General features: G+C 45.0%; 1 protein-coding gene across 1 annotated transcript in view; it reads left to right on the forward strand.

Moving 5' to 3' along the window:
- The window catches only part of LOC132404301 (zinc finger protein 850-like), a 50,430-nt gene extending 29,714 nt beyond the window's left edge, over positions 1-20,716 (forward strand). The window contains exons 2-3 of the mRNA XM_059988474.1: positions 4,331-5,691; positions 19,373-20,716. Of these exons, the coding sequence (XP_059844457.1) occupies positions 4,331-5,691; positions 19,373-20,515 (2,504 nt within the window). The 3' untranslated portion in view covers positions 20,516-20,716. The remainder of the gene's footprint in view (positions 1-4,330; positions 5,692-19,372) is intronic.
- Positions 20,717-23,337: the final 2,621 nt, after the last annotated feature.

A 23,337-nucleotide genomic window follows, 5' to 3' on the forward strand; every position in this document is an offset into this window, starting at 1 on the left:
ATCACTACGGCTCTCCTCTTTTCCCTCCTTCCTTTCTGAGCCGAGGGTCCAGTTTCGGTGACAGAGATGTGACCACTGCAACTTGCCCCTGGTATGTCATCCCCACCAACAGTATCCAAAACAGTATACTTATTGGTGATGGGAACAGCCACAGGAGTGCTCTGCTCTTTCTGTCTATTCCCCTTCCCTCTCCTGACAGTCACCCAGCTACCTGCCTCCTGACTCTTAGGAGTAACTATCTCCCTGAAACTCCTGTCTATTTCTATCTCTGCCTCACGAATGATCCGAAGTTCATCCAGCTCCAGCTCCAGTTCCCTAACTCGGTTTGTCAGGAGCTGTAGCTGGATGCACCTTTTACAGGTGTAATCATCAGGGACAATTGTGCTGTCCCTGACTTCCCACATACTGCATATGGAGCACTTGACTGCCCTAACTGCTGCCTCCATTTACCTACTCCTAAGTTAATTAAATTAACTAAAGGAACTTACCTGGCTTTACTTCACTAGGAGCAAGCTCGTCCTCAGCCTCTGCTCGCCAAAGCCTCTCCAGCCAAATCCTCAAAGCTCCACTCCTACCCTGACCCACTCACACACTGGCCACTCCTCTTCAGTTACTTCTCCTTTTATTTATCCCTGCCAATTATCTCAAGTACTCACTCCCTCTAATCAACTAATCAACACTCTGTTTAACCCTTCATTTGCCCTCCATGCTCCTTTTAAAGCATGCTCACCTCAGCTCCTCACTGCTCTCCCAAGCCCCTCACTTCTGCTTTTGCTGCGATGGTCCCACAATCAAATTGTGCCGACTCTAATTATATCTGCTGAAATGTTGTCCTTCCCCCATTGGCATCCTTTGTAAACTTTTTACAGGGTAGAAAAGGGAAAGGATTTGTGTGTGGGAATCTCAAACACAACATCACATCAGTTCTGCTGTGTCAGTCAGTTTACCAGAACTTTAGAACAGAGGTAAGGAGGATTTTTTTTAGCCAGAATAGTGAATCTGAGGAATGTTCTGCCATGTACAGCTGTGGAGGCCAATTTTTAAAATGAAAACTGATAGCTTCCTGATTGGTTAGAGCATCAAAGGTTATGATGAAAAGGCAGGTATATGGGGTTGAGTGGGTTCTGAGATCAGCCATGGAGGTTTTGTCCCAAATATTCATCATTCCTCAGCCTCTGGCCCAAGGAAGAATGCCATGAATGGCTAAACTCCTTCTTCCCTGCTCCTTTCAATATTTTGGGTCATTTTCACTGATTTTGAAGGGCTGTGCCACACACGGTTGGATTGTTGCAATACACAGTTCTCCTTGAAAGCATGACAGCAGAATGATGGGTAAATCTTCAATGGAGCAGGGTCAGAAACAAAAGAGGGGCCAGAACAAGTCAATGTTTTAGTGCTCTAGAAAGTGATGGGGGCTCGAGTTTACAAGGAGGAAGGAATCAGACCAGAAAGATGTGGTAACAAGTGAAAGATCAGCACCATTTGGAAACTGGTTAACTGAAAAATGTTGTTAATTTCTGCAAAATGCTGGAGGAACTCAGTGGATCAGGCACCTTCTGCGGATCAGGAATAGAATCAGAATCAGGTTTAAGACCACCAGCATATGTCATGAATTTTTGATAGGCAGCAGCAGTACATTGCAATACATAATTATTAAAATTGAATTACAGTAAGAAAGTATATGAATTAAATAAGTAGTGAGGTCATGTTCATGGGTTTGTTGTCCATTCAAAAATCTGATGGCAGAGAGGAAGAAACTGTTCCTATTTCAAAGAAATTTTATTATCAAGGTACATGTATGTCACCATGTACAGCCCTGAGATTCATTTTCTTGTGGGCATAAAAAAAAATCTATAGAATAGTAACTATCACAGGGTCAATGGAAGATCAACCAGAGTGCAGAAGGCAACAAACTGTGCAAATAAAATATAAATAAATATCAATAAATAACAAAAATATGAGATAGAGAGTCCTTGAAAGTGAATCCATTGGTTGTGGGAACATTTCAATGATGGGGCAAGTGAAGTTCAGTGTACTTTTACCCCATTGTTCAAAAGACTTATGGTTGAGGGGTAGTAACATGATGGTGCGAGTCCTGAGGCTCTTTTATCTTCTACCTGATGGCAGGAGTGAGAAGAGAGTATGGCCTGGCTGGTGGGGATCCTTGATGATGAATGCTGCTTTCCTACAACAGTGATTCATACTGATGTAATAGTATTTCATGAACAGTTGAGTGTGTTAATATTCCAAAGCAGTTGATGTTTCGGACAAGACCCTTCACCATGCCTAGAGTGTTTATTCCTCTGCTTATATGCTGCAAGACCTACTGAGTTCACACAGCATAGTGTGTGTGTGTGTGTGTGTGTGTGTGTGTGTGTTGCTCTATTTTTCTAGCATCTGCAGAAACACTTTGTAAGACAATTGTACTTTGACACTTGACATACTGTTGATACTGAGTATATTGTTTGTGGGAGCTTGCTACGTTAAAGTAGCTTCTGAGATTTCTTAAAAAAAATTAAATGCTTTTGAGGCACGTGGCGTGGAGCCTGGTCATGCAAACATTCTTAATGGCACTTTAAATACCCAGAAACCTCAGCGGATCGGAATTAGCTATATGTGGCCTAGCACCAAATGCGCAGACGTCGGGGATGCAGGCAGTTCCCGAAAGAACGCATGCGCCCAGTGAACAAAAGGCCCCGGAGGGTGTGCAGCAGGTACGAGTAGGGTTTTAGGAGGGGGTTCATCTGCACCGGCGTCATTGCTCTTAGTTTCGGACACACTGCGGCCCGCATCCCAGAACGGACCAGGTCCTGGTCCTTTCCCTTCCTCTCAGTCCCATTATCCGTACCCGGGCCGCGGGGAGTTCTGTGCTGATGATCGAAGGTGTTGGCCTCACTCAGAGCCGTATGGGTGTCGCGCGGAACGTTTCAGACAGACGGATTCGTGAGATCTTCAGTTTATTGGGGGAGTCATGGGTGGCACTTTAGCGCTTTCCCCGCCAGTCCGTAGGGTGTGTTTGGAAGCGCGGGCGAAGGAAATGAAAACAGATATTGCCTAAATCCAAAGGTAAAATCCCGACACTATCTAAATCCAAGGAACTAAGATATAGTTTTGAGTTAATCTTTGATGAAGAGTCTACATTGCAGTTGATGGAAGTGTAAATTAGTGCTACATGAAGATGAACAAAATCTTTACATTAGCTTTAGTTCTTGAGAAAATAATCTTTGTTCTATCTCCTCTTGTTCTGAACCTTCTACTCGTGAGAACATATTTTATTCCATTCTGTCTGGGTACTCAATGGTGCCAGCCACCTTAGTCCTGGGTAACAAGTGACCAGCAGCTTTCACATCACAAAGTGCCACACTGAAATGAGAAAGATGACTGCCCTTCCCTTTATATGAATTGCCATTGTTGAGACCAGCACGGTGAATCACCTGGGGAGAGGGGGTGGGCAGCGTAATGAGAAGTCTCCAGGAGCTGCTATGTAATGCCATGAGCTCTTTATAGTGCTGTGGGACATGACCAGAACTTGACATAATAGAGAGAGAGAAGCTGGGCCGAATGGCCCATTCTGATACAAACAGAACAACCGTCAGCATTTCGTGGTCAAGTTATTGGGTGTATTTAAGGCAGCGATAGATAGATTCTTGATCAATCAGGGCATCAAAGGGTATGGGGTGACAGCAGGGGAGTGGGGATGACTGGGAGAATTGGATCAGCCCATGATTGAATAGTGGGCAGTCTTGATGGGCCGAATGGCCTACTTCTGCTCCTATATCTTATGGTCAGTCCAGATGCCTGTTCTGTGCCCAGTTAGAAGTCCAACTTGGCTTGATTCTCGCTATAACTGTGTGCAGTAATGTCAGAGCTCACCATCGAGGTCAAAATGATCTCATGTGAAATGTCCTTCACTCACTGATGTCTTTTGTAAATCTTTTTACAGGATAAAAACAGCAAAGAATTTGAGTATGGGAAATCTCAAACGTGATAACATGTCACTTTTACTCTCTCTGTCCAGATATTTAAGGAGTGACCAGATATTTACTTTGTGACACTAATGATCCTTGGAGATGAAGTATCTCATCCCAGCTGGAAACGTGCTTTGTGTCTGAATTGAAGACTTCTGTTGTAACTCAGTGAAATCCACTGGAGCGTGGGTGCTGAGAACATGCCAGCATTTATTCACTGGAGATCACTGCATTGATTATGCAAGAAATTCACTACATCTGATATTTGACTTGACGAATTGATAGCAGAGAGATATTGTTCATCTGCTCTCAGTGTGTGAAGGGATTCACTCAATCATCTCAAATGAAGGAACATCAGTGAGTTCCTGGTGGGGAAAAGCCGTTCACCTGCTTGGACTTTGGGAAGGGTTTCACCCAGTCACCTCACTTACAGACACAGCAGCGAGTTCACACGGGAGAGAGGCTATTCACCTGCTCAGACTGTGGGAAGGGATTCACCCAGTCATCTCACTTACAGACACACCAGCGAGTTCACACGGGAGAGCGGCCTTTTACCTGTTCTGTGTGTGGAAAGGGATACACTCACTCATCCCACCTACAAACACATTTTTCAGTTCACACAGGGGAGAGACCGTTCACATGCTCAGAGTGTGGGAAGGGATTCACTCGATCATCTCACTTATTGGCACACCTGTCAGTACATACAGGGGAGAGACCATTCACCTGTTCTGTGTGTGGGAAAGGATTCACTCACTCATCCAACCTACAGACACACCAGCGAATTCACACTGGGGAGAAGCCGTTCACCTGCTCAGACTGTGGGAAGGGTTTCACCCAGTCATCTCACTTACAGACACACCAGCGAGTTCACACGGGAGAGAGGCCATTCACCTGCTCAGACTGTGGGAAGGGATTCACTTACTCATCCAACCTGCAGACACACCAGTCAGTTCACACAGGGGAGAGGCCGTTCACCTGCTCAGATTGTGGAAAGGGATTCACTCAGTCATCTCACCTACAGACACACCAGCGCGTTCACACGGGAGAGCGGCCTTTTACCTGTTCTGTGTGTGGAAAGGGATACACTCACTCATCTCACCTACAAACACATTTTTCAGTTCACACAGGGGAGAGACCGTTCACATGCTCAGAGTGTGGGAAGGGATTCACTCGATCATCTCACTTATTGGCACACCTGTCAGTACATACAGGGGAGAGACCATTCACCTGCTCAGATTGTGGGAAGGGATTCACTCGGTCATCTCAATTGAAGGAACATCAGCGAGTTCACACTGGAGAGAGGCCATTTACCTGTTCTGTGTGTGGGAAAGGATTCACTCATTCATCCAAACTACAGATACACCAGCGAATTCACACTGGGGAGAAGCCGTTCACCTGCTCAGACTGTGGGAAGGGTTTCACCCAGTCATCTCACTTACAGGCACACCAGCGCGTTCACACGGGAGAGAGGCCATTCATCTGTTCTGTTTGTGGGAAGGGATTCACTCACTCATCCAACCTGCAGACACACCGGTCAGTTCACACAGGGGAGAGACCGTTCATCTGCTCAGACTGTGGAAGGGCATTCACTCAGTCATCTCAATTGAAGCTACATCAGCGAGTTCACACTGGGGAGAAGCCGTTCACCTGCTCTGAATGTGGGAAGGCATTCACTCAGTCGTCCAACCTTTTGACACACTACCGAGTTCACACTGTGGAAACTGTTTAAATAAGTTGCATTCTGACCATCACAGTTGCTGAATCCAGGTACAAGTTCAAAAGTGACTTGGTTTTGAATTCTATTATTATTGCTGCTGCTCATCACACCCAGTTCTACACCTGGGTCCCTGTGCAAGGGAGGAGTTTCTTCCGCTGATGTTAACCTTTAATGGACTGGAGTTTAATATTCTGTATCTGTGACAAATAAATCCATTCTATTTTAAACTCGGTCTCAGTGAATCTCCATCACACCCTGTGTACAGTAGGGAGACAACTCAGCCCCACTGGACCCTACCAGAGTCTCTGTTCCACAGAAATCCTTTTAAATCCATCCCTGATGCTCACCTCTCACTCTCCCTGTGGTGCCAGGTTCGAAACAGTCGTCACTCTGTGGGGCGAAGAGGTTTCCCTCGAATTTCCTGCAGAGAAGAAGAAGACGAGTTGACTACAGTTATATCTACCATGTACTTTGTCCCCTCAAGTCTCTGGGCCTTGGAAGAATGGCATTGGTAGTTAGTTAATCTCCAGGTTAATTACAATGTTATGGATTATTTTCAGTTTCCAAAAGACTGTCTCACACAGCTATGTTGTTACTATACACCACCATCCTCTAAATTCTGAAAGGAGAACCAGTAATTGGATTTGCAAAGGAGCAGGGTGGGAAACAAGATGGGTCAGAGTTTGGAGCTCTGGACAGTGGTAGAGGTAAGAAAATATGATGAGGAGCAGGAAACAGAGTAAGGATGTGGCAATGAAAGACAGAGTAGCAACATTTGGAAACTGGTTGACAGAAAAAAATCAGATTAACTTTGGCTGTTGACGAGATTAAAGCCAAAAGAGGGTTTTCATCCTCTAACCTCTCCTCAGATAGAAGATCGCCTGATCTCTCACCGGTTTCCTCATAATGAGATCAGGATTCCCTATATTGTGCCACACTGGAATCGTTACAAGCGACCATGCTTGACCTCCAGTGACAGTAGGCATCCACTAATGAGCGGCACCCTCCTGTTCCACTCCCGTAGGGATGTGGTCAGGGATACTGGCAGATATGCTTGTCAGCCCTCTCCCCACTGGGGACCAAAGACCTTGCATCCCTATTGCGGTGCATTGGGAAAAGGGGAGTGTAGATGGTATTGCTGGATACCAGCATGGAGCATACAATTACTCCAGGTAATCCTCACATTTGGTAGGGTCCCTTGGTTACCTTAAAGGGCTTGGGAGGCTCCCTTCTTCCTATCCGGACGGTTACTCTGCAGGTGGCCCTCGAAACAAGATCACCAGGACCCATGACAGTCTTTGTGGAGGCACCTGAATGTATTCTGGGTATGAATGTGCTGAGGGGTAGATTGCTGAAGACAAGTAAGGGTCATTATTCCTTTGAGGTAGTCCAGGCAAAGGTGCTGGTGGGATTGGCAAAGTGGGAGCCTTTGGTGATTCTACTCCCCTTAAAGGTAGTCATCTCCAAACAGTACCGGGTTGTGGAAAGCACCAAAGAGATCGGGGAGATGGTAAAAGCCCTGTTACGTGAGTGAGTCATTTATCCTGCAGTGGCTCAGTGTAGCTGGTGCAGAATGGAGAGGACACTTGGCTCATGGCTGTCAAATACCAGCAGTTGAACAAACACACACCACCTCTCACAAGCGCTGGTCCAAACATGGTGACATTATTGAGGACCTAGGGAGTAGAGAGGGGAGGCACTGGTATGTAGTAGTGGATTCGGCCAAAGCCTTTTTCCGCAGTTCCCACAGTCTAGAATGGCCGGATCAGTTTGCTTTTACATGGTAAGGTCGGCAGTACAACTTCTGCTGCCTCCTCTGAAGTATGTATGTTGTGGCATGGCGTGATAGCTTGGGATTCACAATTAGATCCTTGAGTCTCCATGTCTCACTGTGTAGATGAGGTGCTGTCATAGGGGCCCTCTTAGGAGGCAATGCAGCAGGCATTGAATGAATGGGGAAGTGAGGGTGGTCCCAGTCAGAATGTTCTATTCCTAAGAATACAATGGCATTCTGGACAATGGGGATACCTGAAAAAGTTAAGCTTAAGATTTTGAATACTACCACCCTCACATCCAAAGAAGAGATATAGTGCTTTGATGGACTCCTGGGGCATTGGTATCAACATATACACCATGATATTACACCCTAATGGGAGTTGTATATAGATCCCCAAACAGTAATGAGGATGATGTCTATAAATTACTGCAGGAGATAGACATTGCATGCTGAAAGGGCAATGTTACAATAGTCATGGAGGAATTCAGTATGCAGATAGATCGGGAAAATCGGTCGGTGCTGGATTCCAAGACGGGAAGTTTCTACAGTGCCTACGAAATGGCTGTTTAGAGCAGCTTGTGGTTGAGCTCACTAGGGGATCTGCCATTCTGGAATGGGTGTCATGCAATGAACCGGAATTGATTAGACAGCTTAAGATAAAAGAACGCTTAGATACAAGTCATCATAATATGATAGAATTCACTCTGAAATTTGAGAAAGAAGCTGAAGTCAGATGTATAAGTATTGCAGTACAGTAAAGGGAATTACAGGGGCAGGAGAGAGGATTTGGCCAGAATTAATTATAAAAGAACACTGGCAAGGATGACGGCAGCTTAGCATTGGCTGGAATTTCTGGAAGCAATTCAGAAGGCACAGGATATATACCTCCCAAAGAGAAAGAAGTATTCTGAAGGCAACATGACACATCCGTGACTAACAAGAGAAATCAAAGCCAACATTGAAGCCAAAGATAGGGCATATAATAGAGCAAAAAATAGTGGGAAGTTAGAGATTGGGAAACTTTTAAATACCAACAGAAGGCAACTAAAATGTAATCAGGAAGGTAAAGATGGAATATGAAAGTAAGCTAGCCAATAAGATTAATGATTACTTAAGATAAATAAAGTGTAAAAGAGAGGTGATAGTGGGAGACTGCTAGTAAATGTGGCTGGAGAGGTAGTAATGGAGGACAAGGAAATGGCAGAAAAATTGAATAAATATTTCACATCAGTCTTCACAGTGGAAGACACTCACAATGTGGTGGAAGTTCCAGGTGTCAAGGGTCATGAAGTGTGTAAAGTTACCATTATTCAGGAGAACTCAGGAGAAGGCTTTTCGGAAACTGAACGGTCTGAAGATACATAAGTAACCTGCACCAGATGCTGTACCCCCCAAGGTTCTGAAAGAGTGGCTGAAGTGATTGTGGGGTATTTGGTAATGATCTTTCAAGAATCAATAGGTTCTGGAGTGATTCCTGAAGACTGGAAAATTGCAAATGTCACTCCACTCTTCAAGAAGGGAGAGAGGCAAAAGGAAGGAAGTTACAGGCCAGTTAGTCTGACCTCAGTGGTTCGGAAGATGGTGCAGTCAATTGTTCAGGCTGTGGTTTTGAGTACTTGGAGGCATATGATAAAATAGGCCATAGTCAGCAGGGTTTCCTCAAGGGAAAATCTTGTCTGACAAATCTGTTGCAATTCTTTGAAGAAATAACAAGCAGGATAGACAAAGGAGAATTGGCTGATGTTATTTACTTAGATTTTCAGAAGGTCTTTGACAAGGTGCCACACATGAGGCTGCTTAACAAACTATGAGCCCATGGTATTACAGGAAAGTTCTAGTATGGATAAAGCAGTAACTGATTAGCAGGAGACAAACGTTGAGAACAAAGGGAGCCTTTTCTGGTTGACTGGCATTGACTAGTGGTATTCCCCAGGGGTCTGTTTTTGGACCAGTTTTGTTTTTTACATTATATGTCAATGATTTGGATGATGAAATTGATGGCTTTGTTGCAAAGTTTGGAGATGATATGAAGATAGGTGGAGGGGTAGGTAGTTTGGAGGAAGTAGAGAGACTACAAAAGGACTTAGACAAATTAGGAAAATGGACAAAGAAGTGGCAGATGGAATACAGTGTTGGGAAGTGTATGGTCATACACTTTGGTAGAATAAATGAAAGGGTTGACAATTGTCTAAATGGAGAGAAAATACAAAAATCTGAAGCACAAGGAGACTTGGCAGTCCTTGTGCAGGATTCCCTCAAGGTTAATTTATGGGTTTTATTCTGTGGCGAGAAAGGCAAATTCAATGTTAGCATTAATTTCAAGAGGACTAGAGTAAAAAAGCAAGCATGTAATGTTGATACTTTATAAAGCACTGGTGAAGCCTCACTTGGAGTACGGTGAACAGTTTTAGACCCCTTAGATAGGATGTGCTGAAACTGGAGAGAGTTCAAAGGAGGTTCATGATATCCTCTTCTACACCCTCTCCATATATGAGATGCCCTCATCCTTCCCCTCAGCCCGGGGCTGCCACTTTCTCCTCCCACCATCAGGGCTTCCCCTACCCCTGAACACCAGTGTTCTCCTTTACCTCCTCCCTGGTCAATACCTGTGGAGGAGGGGGAACTGCGCAGGTGCGAGTGACGTCAGCGTCGAGTGCGCACTTTAAAAGGCAGGACTTCTTTTCAGAGCGGGCAGCAGAGTCTGTGGAAGCAGAGTCCTGGGCTTTGGCTAAGTGGGCTTCGGCGTAAGGGGACTTCGGTAAGCCTGTGTGATTGCTCGCTGAGGGGAAGAAGGTAAGGTCGCTAGGTGCTTTTTAGACTTATTCTTTCAATCCAGTTCAGGTATGGGGGAGACAGTCAGAGCAGTGGTGTGCTCCATATGCAGTATGTGGGAAGTCAGGGTCAACACGGTTGTCCCTGATGACCACACCTGCAAAAGGTGCGTCCAGCTGCAGCTCCTATCAGCCCGAGTTAGGGAGTTGGAGCGGGAGCTGGATGAACTATGGATCATTCGGGAGGCAGAGGCAGAGATAGATAGGAGTTATCAGGAGGTAGTCACACCAAAAATCCAAGAAGTAAGCAGATGGGTGACGGTCCAGAGAGGCAGGGGGAGCAGGCAGAGAGAGCAGAGCACCCCTGCGGCCATTCCCACTAACAGTAAGTATACCGTACTGGATACTGTTGATGGGGATGACCTACCAGGAATGAGTTGTAGTGGTCCTGCCTCTGACACAGAGGTTGAACCCTCAACTAGGAAGGGGAGAAGGGGAAGAGAAGAGAGTGATAGTTTTAGGGGATTCTATAGTCAGGGGGGCAGATAGGAGATTTTGTGGGGTAGATCGGGAGTCTCGGATGGTATGTTGCCTCCCTGGTGCCAGGGTACGGGACATCTCAGATCGGGTGCAGGCTATTCTTGAGAACGAGGGCATAAACCCAGATGTAGTGGTCCATGTAGGGACCAACAATGTAGGTAAGGTGAGTGAGGGGGTCCTGCTTAGAGAGTTCAGGGAGTTTGGAGTGAAGCTGAAAGGCAGGACCTCCAGGGTGACAATCTCGGGATTGCTACCTGTGCCATGTGGGAGTGAGGCGAAGAATAGAATGATTATGCACATTAATACGAGGCTGAGAGCATGGAGCAGGAAGGAAGGGTTCAGGTTTTTGGATAATTGGTCTTTGTTCCAGGGACGTTGGGATCTGTTTCGAAGGGATGGTCTACATCTGAACTGGAGGGGTACTAACATTCTTGCAGGAATGTTTGCCAGTGCTGCTCGGTGGTGGGGGGGGGGGTTTAAACTAGATGTGCAGGGGGCAGGGATCCAGAATACGAGAGAAGATGACATAATGAAGGATAAGGGACAGGTGGGGAATACACGTTTCCCAAATATTAATTGTGTAAAGGAGAAAGGTGAGACAGAACATGTGTTGGAAAAGTTACATGTAAAGAGGGTTGGTCAGAAGGAGCATGGGGTTAAATGTGTAGAAGGTTTGGGTGATCTTGAGAAGGTCATCAAAATTCAAGGTGCAATTAGCCCGATGGAAGTTCAAGGAGCTGGGTTAGGTACAATAGACAGTGTTTTAAGCAAAGAGAGTAGGAATGGGCTAAGAATTCTATACATGAATGCGCGTAGTGTCAGAAATAAGACAGATGAGCTTGAAGCTCAGATGAAAATGGGGAACTACGATATTGTTGGGATAATGGAGACATGGCTGCAAGGGGATCAGGCCTGGGAATTGAGTGTACCAGGATATACGTGCTATCGTAGAGACAGAAATATGGGAAGAGGGGGTGGGGTGGCCCTGTTGGTAAGGAATGAGATTCAGTCCTTAGCAAGGGGTGACTTAGGAACAGGGGAAGTAGAGTCTGTGTGGATTGAGCTGAGGAACAGTAAGGGTAAAAAGACCCTAATGGGTGTTGTGTACAGGCCCCCAAACAGTAGCGTGGATATTGGGTACAAGTTGATTAGGGAGTTAACATTGGCATGTGCTAAAGGTAATGCAGTTGTTATGAGAGATTTCAACATGCAGGTGAACTGGGAGAATCAGGTAGGTGCTGGACCCCAGGATAGGGAGTTTGTGGAGTGTCTAAGGGATGTATTTTTGGAACAGCTTGTGCTTGAGCCAACCAGGAATGAGGCTATTTTGGACTTGGTGATGTGAAATGAACAGGAATTGATAAGTGATCTTGAAGTAAAGGAGCCATTAGGAAGTAGTGATCATAACATGATAAGTTTTTATCTATAATTTGAGAGGGATAAGGGCAGATCAGAGGTGTCAGTGTTGCAATTAAATAAAGGAGACTACAGAGCCATGAGGGAAGAGCTGGCCAAAGTTAAATGGGCGGATGCCCTGGCAGGAAAGACAGTGGATCAGCAGTGGCAGATATTCTTGGGGATAATGCAAAAGATGCAAAAGCAGTTCATTCCAATGAGAAGGAAGGATTCAATGAGGGGGAAGGGGCCACAGTGGTTGACAAAGGAAGTCAGAGATTGTATAGCATTAAAGAAAAAGAAGTATGACAGGGCTAAGATGAGTGGGAATACAGATGATTGGGAAAGTTTTAAGGAACAGCAGATCTTAACTAAAAAAGCAATACGGAGAGAAAAAATCAGGTATGAGCTCAGTCTAGCCAGGAATATAAAAGGGGATAGCAAAAGCTTTTTTAGCTATGTGAAGAGAAAGAAGATAGTTAAGAACAATGTTGGCCCCTTGAAGAATGAATTGGGAGAAATTGTTATGGGAAACAGGGAAATGGCAACAGAATTTAATGCATACTTTAGATCTGTCTTCACCAGGGAGGACACAAGCAATCTCCCAGATGTATGGATGGGCCAGGGTCATAAGATATCAGAGGAATTGAAACAGATTGACATTAGGAAAGAAACTGTGATGAGTAGACTGATAGGACTGAAGGCTAATAAATCCCCCGGGTCCAGATGGTCTGCATCCGAGGTTTCTAAAAGAGGTGGCTCAGGAAATTGCGGATGCATTGGTAATCATTTTCCAATGTTCCTTAGATTCAGGATCAGTTCCTGAAGATTGGAGAGTGGCTAATGTTATCCCACTTTTCAAGAAGGGAGGGAAGGAGAAAACGGAGAACTATCGCCCTGTTAGCCTAACGTCAGTCGTGGGGAAGATGCTTGAGTCCATTATTAAGGACGAAATAGTGGCATATCTTGATGGCAGTAATAGGATTAGGCCGAGCCAGCATGGATTTACCAAGGGCAAATCATGCTTGACTAATCTGTTGGAGTTTTTTGAGGGTGTAACAAGGATGTTAGACGAGGGTAAGCCAGTGAATGTAGTGTACCTAGATTTTAGAAGGCATTCGATAAGGTGCCACATAGGAGATTGGTGAGTAAAATCAGAGCTCATGGCATTGGGGGCAGGGTTTCAACATGGGTAGAAAACTGGTTGGCAGATAGAAAGCAAAGGGTAGCAGTGAATGGGTGTTTCTCGGACTGGCTGGAGGAGACTAGTGGGGTACCACAGGGCTCTGTATTGGGACCACAGCTCTTTACGATTTATGTCAACAATTTAGATGAGGGCATTGAAAACTATATCAGCAAGTTTGCTGACGATACTAAACTGGGTGGCAGTGTGACATGCGAAGAGGACGTTAGGAGAATACAGGGAGACTTGGATAGGCTGGGTGAGTGGACAGATACTTGGCAGATGTCATTCAATGTGAATAAATGTGAAGTTACCCACTTTGGAAGCAGGAACAAGAGGGCAGAGTATTGTCTGAACGGTGTAGAGTTAGGTAAGGGAGAAATGCAAAGAGACCTAGGAGTCCTAGTTCATCAGTCAATGAAGGTGAATGAGCAAGTGCAACAGGCAGTGAAGAGGGCAAATGGAATGTTGGCCTTTATTACAAGGGGAATTGAGTACAAGAGCAAGGATGTCCTTTTGCATTTGTACAGGGTCCTGGTGAGACCACACCTGGAATATTGTGTACAGTTTTGGTCTCCAGGTTTAAGGAAGGACATTCTGGCAATTGAAGAAGTGCAGCGTAGATTCACTAGGTTGATTCCTGGGATGGCAGGGCTGTCTTACGCAGAGAGATTGGAGAGATTGGGCTTGTACACGCTGGAATTGAGGAGATTGAGAGGGGATCTGATTGAAACGTTTAAGATAAGAAAAGGATTTGATAGGATTGAGGCAGGAAATATGTTCCAGATGTTGGGAGAGTCCAGTACCAGAGGGCATGGATTGAGAATAAGAGGTCAGTTATTTAAAACAGAGTTGAGGAAGAGCTTCTTCTCCCAGAGAGTTGTGGAGGTGTGGAATGCACTGCCTCGGAAGACGGTGGAGGCCAATTCTCTGGATGCTTTCAAGAAGGAGCTAGATAGATATCTGATGGATAGGGGAATCAAGGGATATGGGGACAAGGCAGGGACTGGGTATTGATAGTGAATGATCAGCCATGATCTCAGAATGGTGGTGCAGACTCGAGGGGCTGAATGGTCTACTTCTGCACCTATTGTCTATTGTCCCTCCTGGGACTTCTTTTTTGCCTCTCCCCAGGACAAATGCACTTAAAGTTGTTTGAAGCTTAACTTGGAGCACTGTGTACAGTGTTGTTCACCCTGTTCCACAACAAATATATTTTAACAGGAAAGAATGCAGAAAATATTTCTGACGATGTTGCCATGACTGGAGATCCTTAGTTATAGAGAGAGAGGTTGTCTTAGCCAAGGAGTAAATTCCTTGCCTGTTTAATTACATCTTCTCTAGAGCAGGTTGAACAAAACTTCAACTGCAGTTTCACCAGCAATGGGCAGGAACACACCACACATTTTCACACTCATTGCCTGATCTTCTGAGGATCACTATGCCAAAATCCTTCTCCTTCACCCCTCAGACACTGCTGAACTCCAGCTTTCTAAATGCAAAAATTTTCAATTTTGGCCAAAAGTTATCTTCTGAGTTAACCTCGCTTGAAAAACTTCCAAGGAGCCTTTTAAACCATCACTAAGCACCCCACCCATCCAACACATCTTGTTACTGTAACTGAGGAGGAGGTACAGGAGCCTGAAGACACATACTCACAATTTATGAACAGTTTCTTCCCTGCCTCACAGAAACAAATCTCAGGATGTAGAAGTAAGTGATGTAAACCCAGCCACGAGGAAAATCTGCAGATGCTGGAACTTCAAAGCAACATACACAACATGCTGGAGGAGCTCAGCAGGCCAGGCAGCATCCAAGGAAAAGAGTAAACAGTCAGCTGTTTGGGCTGAGACCCTTCATCAGGACTCATGAAGGGTCTCGACTGGAAATGTCGACTGTTTACTCTTTTCTGTAGATGCTGCCTGGCCTGCTGAGTCCTTCCAGCATCTTGTGTGTGTGATGTTAAACCAGATTCTGATTCTGAAGTGAAGTATCTATATTTGCCTTTTGAATCAGAGGGTGAAAATTGATTTATGATGGAACCTCTAGAATGATCTGATATGAAAAGTTTGGTAGATTATGAACATAATTGAAACTGAAGCTAAACAGTACTCAGTCTACCTCACAGTGAATTTAAATGTACTTACTGCTGCAAAGAAAAAAAAAGCTTGTCTTCAATTTGGGTGCATTTTTAAGATTCTCTTTCTTTGTATCATATTGTCATTGTATGCTTAATTTTGCACTGTATTAATGTTCCTCATTTTGATCTGGGGTTTTTTAATTTGTAGTTATGTAAAAAATGTATAAAACAAGAAAAAAAAGCAACATCATTGTATTGTCTTTGTTCATTTAGAAAATCCTCTTTGTTTAATTTCCTCTGGTTCTGGCCTTCTGCTATGAGACCATGTTTTTGTTCTATTCCCAGTACATAATAATGGGTAACAAGTGACCAGTAGCATTCATGCCACCAAAGTGCAACAGACTGTGAATCCACAATGAGTTTACCACTGTCAAATTCCAGGAGGGTCACAATCATCAGAAAGTCTCCAGAGGCAGCAATGTAAATAGCATGTGCTTTTAGTAAGTCTGTGGGACATATCCAGAATGTGAACCTCTCGTAATAGAGAGAGAGAGACAAACTGAGACTGATGAAAGGCAGAAATTACCCTTCCTGATGCAGAGGGGAAGATAGGAGTTTGATATTGTGCCCAGATGCCTGAACTGTGTCCATTTAGAAGATGAGATGTTGTTTCTCCAAATTGTGGAGTGCCTCGCTGTAACAGTGTGATATAAGAGGTGTCCACAGAGACTCTAATTATACCTGCAAAAATGTTGTCCTTCACCCATTGGCATCCTTTGTAAACTTTTTACAGAGTAGAAAAGGCAAAGGATTTGTGTGTGGGAATCTCAAACACAACAGCATGTCAGTTCTGCTGTGTTTGTCAGTTCGCCAGCACTTTAGAAAACAGGAGTAAAGAGGATTTTCATTTTTAGCCACAGTGGTGAATCTGTGGAATGTGCTGCCATGTACAGCTGTGGAGGCCAAGACCGTGGGTATATTTAAAGTGAAATTTGATAGTTTCCTGATTGGTCAGGGCATCAAAGGTAAGGCAGATGTATGGGATTGAGTGGGATCCAAGATCAGCCATGCAGGGTTTGTCCCAAATATTCATCATTCCTCAGCCTCTGGCCCAAGGAAGAATGCCATGAATGGCTAAACTCCTTCTTCCCTGCTCTTTTCAATATTTTGGGTCATTTTCACTGATTTTGAAGGGCTGTGCCACACACGGTTGGATTGTTGCAATACACAGTTCTCCTTGAAAGCATGACAGCAGAATGATGGGTAAATCTTCAATGGAGCAGGGTCAAAAACAAAAGAGGGGCCAGAACAAGTTAATGCTTTGGGGCTCTAGAAAGTAATGGGGGCTGGAGTTTACAAGGAGGAAGGACTCAGGCCAGAAAGATGTGGTAACAAGTGAAAGATCAGCACCATTTGGAAACTGATTAACTGAAGTATGTTGTTGATGTTTCGGACAAGACCCTTCACCATGCCTACAGTGTTTATTCCTCTGCTTATATGCTGCAAGACCTACTGAGTTCACACAGCATTTTGTGTGTGTGTGTGTGTGTGTGTGTGTGTGTGTGTTGCTCTATTTTTCTAGCATCTGCAGAAACACTTTGTAAGACAATTGTACTTTGACACTTGACATACTGTTGATACTGAGTATATTGTTTGTGGGAGCTTGCTACGTTAAAGTAGCTTCTGAGATTTCTTAAAAAAAATTAAATGCTTTTGAGGCACGTGGCGTGGAGCCTGGTCATGCAAACATTCTTAATGGCACTTTAAATACCCAGAAACCTCAGCGGATCGGAATTAGCTATATGTGGCCTAGCACCAAATGCGCAGACGTCGGGGATGCAGGCAGTTCCCGAAAGAACGCATGCGCCCAGTGAACAAAAGGCCCCGGAGGGTGTGCAGCAGGTACGAGTAGGGTTTTAGGAGGGGGTTCATCTGCACCGGCGTCATTGCTCTTAGTTTCGGACACACTGCGGCCCGCATCCCAGAACGGACCAGGTCCTGGTCCTTTCCCTTCCTCTCAGTCCCATTATCCGTACCCGGGCCGCGGGGAGTTCTGTGCTGATGATCGAAGGTGTTGGCCTCACTCAGAGCCGTATGGGTGTCGCGCGGAACGTTTCAGACAGACGGATTCGTGAGATCTTCAGTTTATTGGGGGAGTCATGGGTGGCACTTTAGCGCTTTCCCCGCCAGTCCGTAGGGTGTGTTTGGAAGCGCGGGCGAAGGAAATGAAAACAGATATTGCCTAAATCCAAAGGTAAAATCCCGACACTATCTAAATCCAAGGAACTAAGATATAGTTTTGAGTTAATCTTTGATGAAGAGTCTACATTGCAGTTGATGGAAGTGTAAATTAGTGCTACATGAAGATGAACAAAATCTTTACATTAGCTTTAGTTCTTGAGAAAATAATCTTTGTTCTATCTCCTCTTGTTCTGAACCTTCTACTCGTGAGAACATATTTTATTCCATTCTGTCTGGGTACTCAATGGTGCCAGCCACCTTAGTCCTGGGTAACAAGTGACCAGCAGCTTTCACATCACAAAGTGCCACACTGAAATGAGAAAGATGACTGCCCTTCCCTTTATATGAATTGCCATTGTTGAGACCAGCACGGTGAATCACCTGGGGAGAGGGGGTGGGCAGCGTAATGAGAAGTCTCCAGGAGCTGCTATGTAATGCCATGAGCTCTTTATAGTGCTGTGGGACATGACCAGAACTTGACATAATAGAGAGAGAGAAGCTGGGCCGAATGGCCCATTCTGATACAAACAGAACAACCGTCAGCATTTCGTGGTCAAGTTATTGGGTGTATTTAAGGCAGCGATAGATAGATTCTTGATCAATCAGGGCATCAAAGGGTATGGGGTGACAGCAGGGGAGTGGGGATGACTGGGAGAATTGGATCAGCCCATGATTGAATAGTGGGCAGTCTCGATGGGCCGAATGGCCTACTTCTGCTCCTATATCTTATGGTCAGTCCGGATGCCTGTTCTGTGCCCAGTTAGAAGTCCAACTTGGCTTGATTCTCGCTATAACTGTGTGCAGTAATGTCAGAGCTCACCATCGAGGTCAAAATGATCTCATGTGAAATGTCCTTCACTCACTGATGTCTTTTGTAAATCTTTTTACAGGTTAAAAACAGCAAAGAATTTGAGTATGGGAAATCTCAAACGTGATAACATGTCACTTTTACTCTCTCTGTCCAGATATTTAAGGAGTGACCAGATATTTACTTTGTGACACTAATGATCCTTGGAGATGAAGTATCTCATCCCAGCTGGAAACGTGCTTTGTGTCTGAATTGAAGACTTCTGTTGTAACTCAGTGAAATCCACTGGAGCGTGGGTGCTGAGAACATGCCAGCATTTATTCACTGGAGATCACTGCATTGATTATGCAAGAAATTCACTACATCTGATATTTGACTTGATGAATTGATAGCAGAGAGATATTGTTCACCTGCTCTCAGTGTGGGAAGGGATTCACTCACTCTGTCGACCCGCAGGCATATCAGAGAGTTCACAGTGGGGAGAGGCCGTTCACTTACTCTGAGTGTGGGATTTAGACCACTTGAGATGGTTCACCTGTTCAATCTGCAGTAAGTGGTTCATTCTGTCATCCAAATTAAAATACATCAGTTAGTTCACACCAGTGAGAGGCCGTTCACTGTTCCATGTGTGAGAAGAGATTCATTCACTCTGGTGACCTGCAGAAACACCAGTGAGTTCACTCAGGCGACAGAGACTGTTCAGTTGTTACGTGTGTGGAAACAGATTAATTCGGTCATCTGATCTACTGGCACACCAGTCAGTTCATGCTGAGGAGAGGGCATATATTTGCTCAGATTGTGGGAAGGGATTCACTCAGTCTCCCACCTACAGGCACATCAGTCAATTGACACTGGGGAGAGGCTGTTCACCTGCTGAAAGGGATTCAGTCAGTCATCTCAGCTGAAGGAACATCAGCGAGTTCATGCTGGGGAAATGCCGTTCACCTGCGCGGACTGTGGGAAGGGATTTCCTCGGTCATCTCAACTGAAGGTACATCAACGAGTTCACACAGGGGAGAGGCCGTTCACCTGCTCAGAGTGTGGAAAGGGATTCACTCAGTCATCTCACCTACAGACACACCAGCGCGTTCACACGGGAGAGCGGCCTTTCACCTGTTCTGTGTGTGGAAAGGGATACACTCACTCATCCCACCTACAAACACATTTGTCAGTTCACACAGGGGAGAGACCGTTCACATGCTCAGAGTGTGGGAAGGGATTCACTCGATCATCTCACTTATTGGCACACCTGTCAGTACACACAGGGGAGAGACCATTCACCTGCTTAGATTGTGGAAAGGGATTCACTCATTCATCTCACCTGAAGGAACATCAGCGAGTTCACACTGGGGAAAGTCTGTTCACTTGCTCAGACTGTGGGAAGGGATTCACTCGGTCATCCCACCTTGTGACACACTATCGAGTTCACACAGGGGAGAGGCCATTTATCTGTCCTGTGTGTGGGAAGGGATTCACTCACTCATCCAACCTACAGATACACCAGTCAGTTCACACTAGGGAGAGACCGTTCATCTGCTTAGATTGTGGGAAGCGATTTCCTCAGTCATCTCAACTGAAGTTACACCAGCGAGTTCACACTGGAGAGAGGCCATTCACCTGTTCTGTGTGTGGGAAAGGATTCACTCACTCATCCAACCTGCAGACACACCAGCGAATTCACACTGGGGAGAAGCCGTTCACCTGCTCAGAGTGTGGGAAGGGTTTCACCCAGTCATCTCACTTACAGGCACACCAGCGCGTTCACACAGGAGAGAGGCCGTTCATCTGTTCTGTGTGTGGGAAGGGATTCACTCACTCATCCAACCTGCAGACACACCGGTCAGTTCACACAGGGGAGAGACCGTTCATCTGCTCAGATTGTGGAAAGGCATTCACTCAGTCATCTCAATTGAAGCTACATCAGCGAGTTCACACTGGGGAGAAGCCGTTCACCTGCTCTGAATGCGGGAAGGCATTCACTCAGTCGTCCAACCTTTTGACACACTACCGAGTTCACACTGGGGAAACTGTTTAAATAAGTTGCATTCTGACCATCACAGTTGCTGAATCCAGGTGCAAGTTCAAAAGTGACTTGGTTTTGAATTCTTAATTATTGCTGCTGCTCATCACACCCAGTTCTACACCTGGGTCCCTGTGCAAGGGAGGAGTTTCTTCCGCTGATGATCTGGAGTTTAATATTCTGTATCTGTGACAAATAAATCCGTTCTATTTTAAACTCGGTCTCAGCTACTTAGTGAATCTCCATCACACCCTGTGTACAGTAGGGAGACAACTCAGCCCCACTGGACCCTACCAGAGTCTCTGTTCCACAGAAATCCTTTAAAATCCATCCCTGATGCTCACCTCTCACTCTCCCTGTTTTGCCGGATCCCAAATAGTTACACTGTGGCTTGAATTTTCTGCAGGCTGACAAGACAAGCTGATATGTTCTTTGTCGGTCAAGGCTCTGGGCTGAGGAAGAATGACATTGCTTGTTAACCTCCTTATTCCCTGATCATTTCAACGTTATGGGTCATTTTCATTGCTTCCAAAGGGCCGTGTCTCACACAGGTGGGTTGTTGCAGTCGGAAAGCAGAAAGGTGAACCAGTAACACACACAAAACTCTGGAGGAACTCAGCAGGCCAAACGGCATCTATAGGCCCAGACCCTCATTGAATGTTCAATGGAGCAGAGACAGGTCAGCACAGGGCAGAATTTTGGCTCTGGATGGGGTAGAGGTAAGAGTATATAGCAATATCAGGAAATCAGAGTAAGGGTGTGGCAACAAATGACAGAGAACCAACATTTGGAAGTGGGCAGAGAAAAAAAGTATGTTGTCTGTTGACACAGAGATAATGGCTGTGGACATTGAGTATATTGCTCGTGGAAACTTGCTATATTTATTGTGATTGCTGATGAGGAAAATATTCTAGGATTGAAACATGTAATTTGATAATAAATTTACTTTAAACTTTATATATTTTATAGTGCTTTTAAAGTATTGTGTTCTTACTGTTTTTTTGTTCTGATTGAGAGTAACAATTATTTCATTCTCCATATAACAATTACAGCATGGGAACAGGCCATCTTAGCCCTTCTAGTCCGTGCCGAACGCTTACTCTCACCTAGTCCTACCTACCTGCACTCAGCCCATAACCCTCCATTCCTTTCCTGTCCAGATACCTATCCAATTTTAAAAAAAATGACAAAATCGAATCTGCCTCTACCACTTCCACCGGAAGCTTGTTCCACACACCACTCTCTGAGTAAAGAAGTTCCCCCTCCTGTTACCCATAAACTTTTCCCCCTTAACTCTCAACTCATATCCTCTTGTTTGAATCTCCCCTACTCTCAATGGAAAAAGCCTATCAATGTCAACTCTTATCTATCGCCCTCATAATTTTAAATACCTCTATGAAGTTCCCCCTCAACCTTCTACGCTCCAAAGAATAATGACCTAACTTGTTCAACCATTTTCCTTTACACTTGTGTTTTGGAAGTGACATTAAGTAATCTTGAATCATTCTGAATGGTTATGCAGGCTCGAGTGACCTCAACCCAACTTCTCTTTGTTTTATTGCTCTTTTTATTTATAATATATATATATATAATAGTTAAGGTGAAAACTGATATAAAAATGAGTCCTTTGCAATGTAAAAAACAACCAGTTTGGCCCTCCTTGGCTGTTCGTATTACCTTTGGACATCATCCTATTCTTACCATCAGTGGTGCATGGCGTAAGCAGCAATCCAGAGTACTACCCTGGAGATCCTGCTTTTCACCTTTTTACCTAACTCCCTATATTCTCTCTTCCTTTTTCCTACCTATGCCATTGGTAACAATATGTACAATGAATTCTGGCTGCTCATCCTCCCCATTAGAATGCTGTGGATCTGATCTGAGACGTCGTGGACCCTGGCAGCTAGAAGGCAACATACCACCCAGGTGTCTCTCACGTCCACATATCTCCTGTCTGCTGGAATCTGAATTCCTTCTGGAATCCATTATCACTTCTGCACTCCTCCTACCACCTTCCCTTCTGAGCCGCAGAGCCAGACTTGGTGCTAGAGACCCAGTTGTTGCAGGTGGTAAGTTGACCCTCCAACAGTCCAAATCAGTGTACTTATTATTGCGGGGAACAGCCACAGGGGTACTCTGCACTGGCTGCCTGTTCCCGTTCCTGACAGTCACCCAAGTAGCTGCCTTCTACAACTTAAGGGTGTCTACCTGCCTGTAGCTTCTATCTATCACCTTATTATCCCCTATGAGCTGAAGGTTATCTAGCTGCAGCTCCAATTCCTTAGCACAGTCACTAAGGATTTGCAGCTCTGTGCACTGTGTGCAGATGTAGTTATCAGAGAGGGAGCAGCTCTTCCATATCTCGCAGAAAGAACATAATCTGAACCCATGACCCATTCTCACTGCACTAACAATGTACTAACAGAGAAAGAGAGGGGGTAAAAAGCTTACTGGAAAACTTAGAGTCTGTTTGTTTTTGCCCAAACCTGGCCAGGGGAACATGAGGGCAATTTTCTTCACTCAGAGGGTGTTGAGAGGGTGGAACAAGCAGCCAGTGGAAGTGGTGAACAGGTTCAATTGCAACATTTAAGGGAAATTTGGATAGGAGAGGTGTGGAGAGCTATGGGCCAGGTGCAGGTCGACAGGACTAATAGTCCTGTTATGTGTGAAGCCAAGCAGAGCTGCAAAAGGGATGCTGCTAAAAAGAGAGAGATAAGGGAGAGCCATTCAAAATGCTAATGAGAGAGAGAGATAATTCAGTATTTTGGTGTCTGCAGTGATACAGCCATGGACACTTTGCTTTGAACATGATTTGCTCATTAACACTTCTGCTGAGA

This window comes from Hypanus sabinus, chromosome 13, assembly GCF_030144855.1.
Source record: "Hypanus sabinus isolate sHypSab1 chromosome 13, sHypSab1.hap1, whole genome shotgun sequence".
NCBI lineage: Eukaryota > Metazoa > Chordata > Chondrichthyes > Myliobatiformes > Dasyatidae > Hypanus > Hypanus sabinus.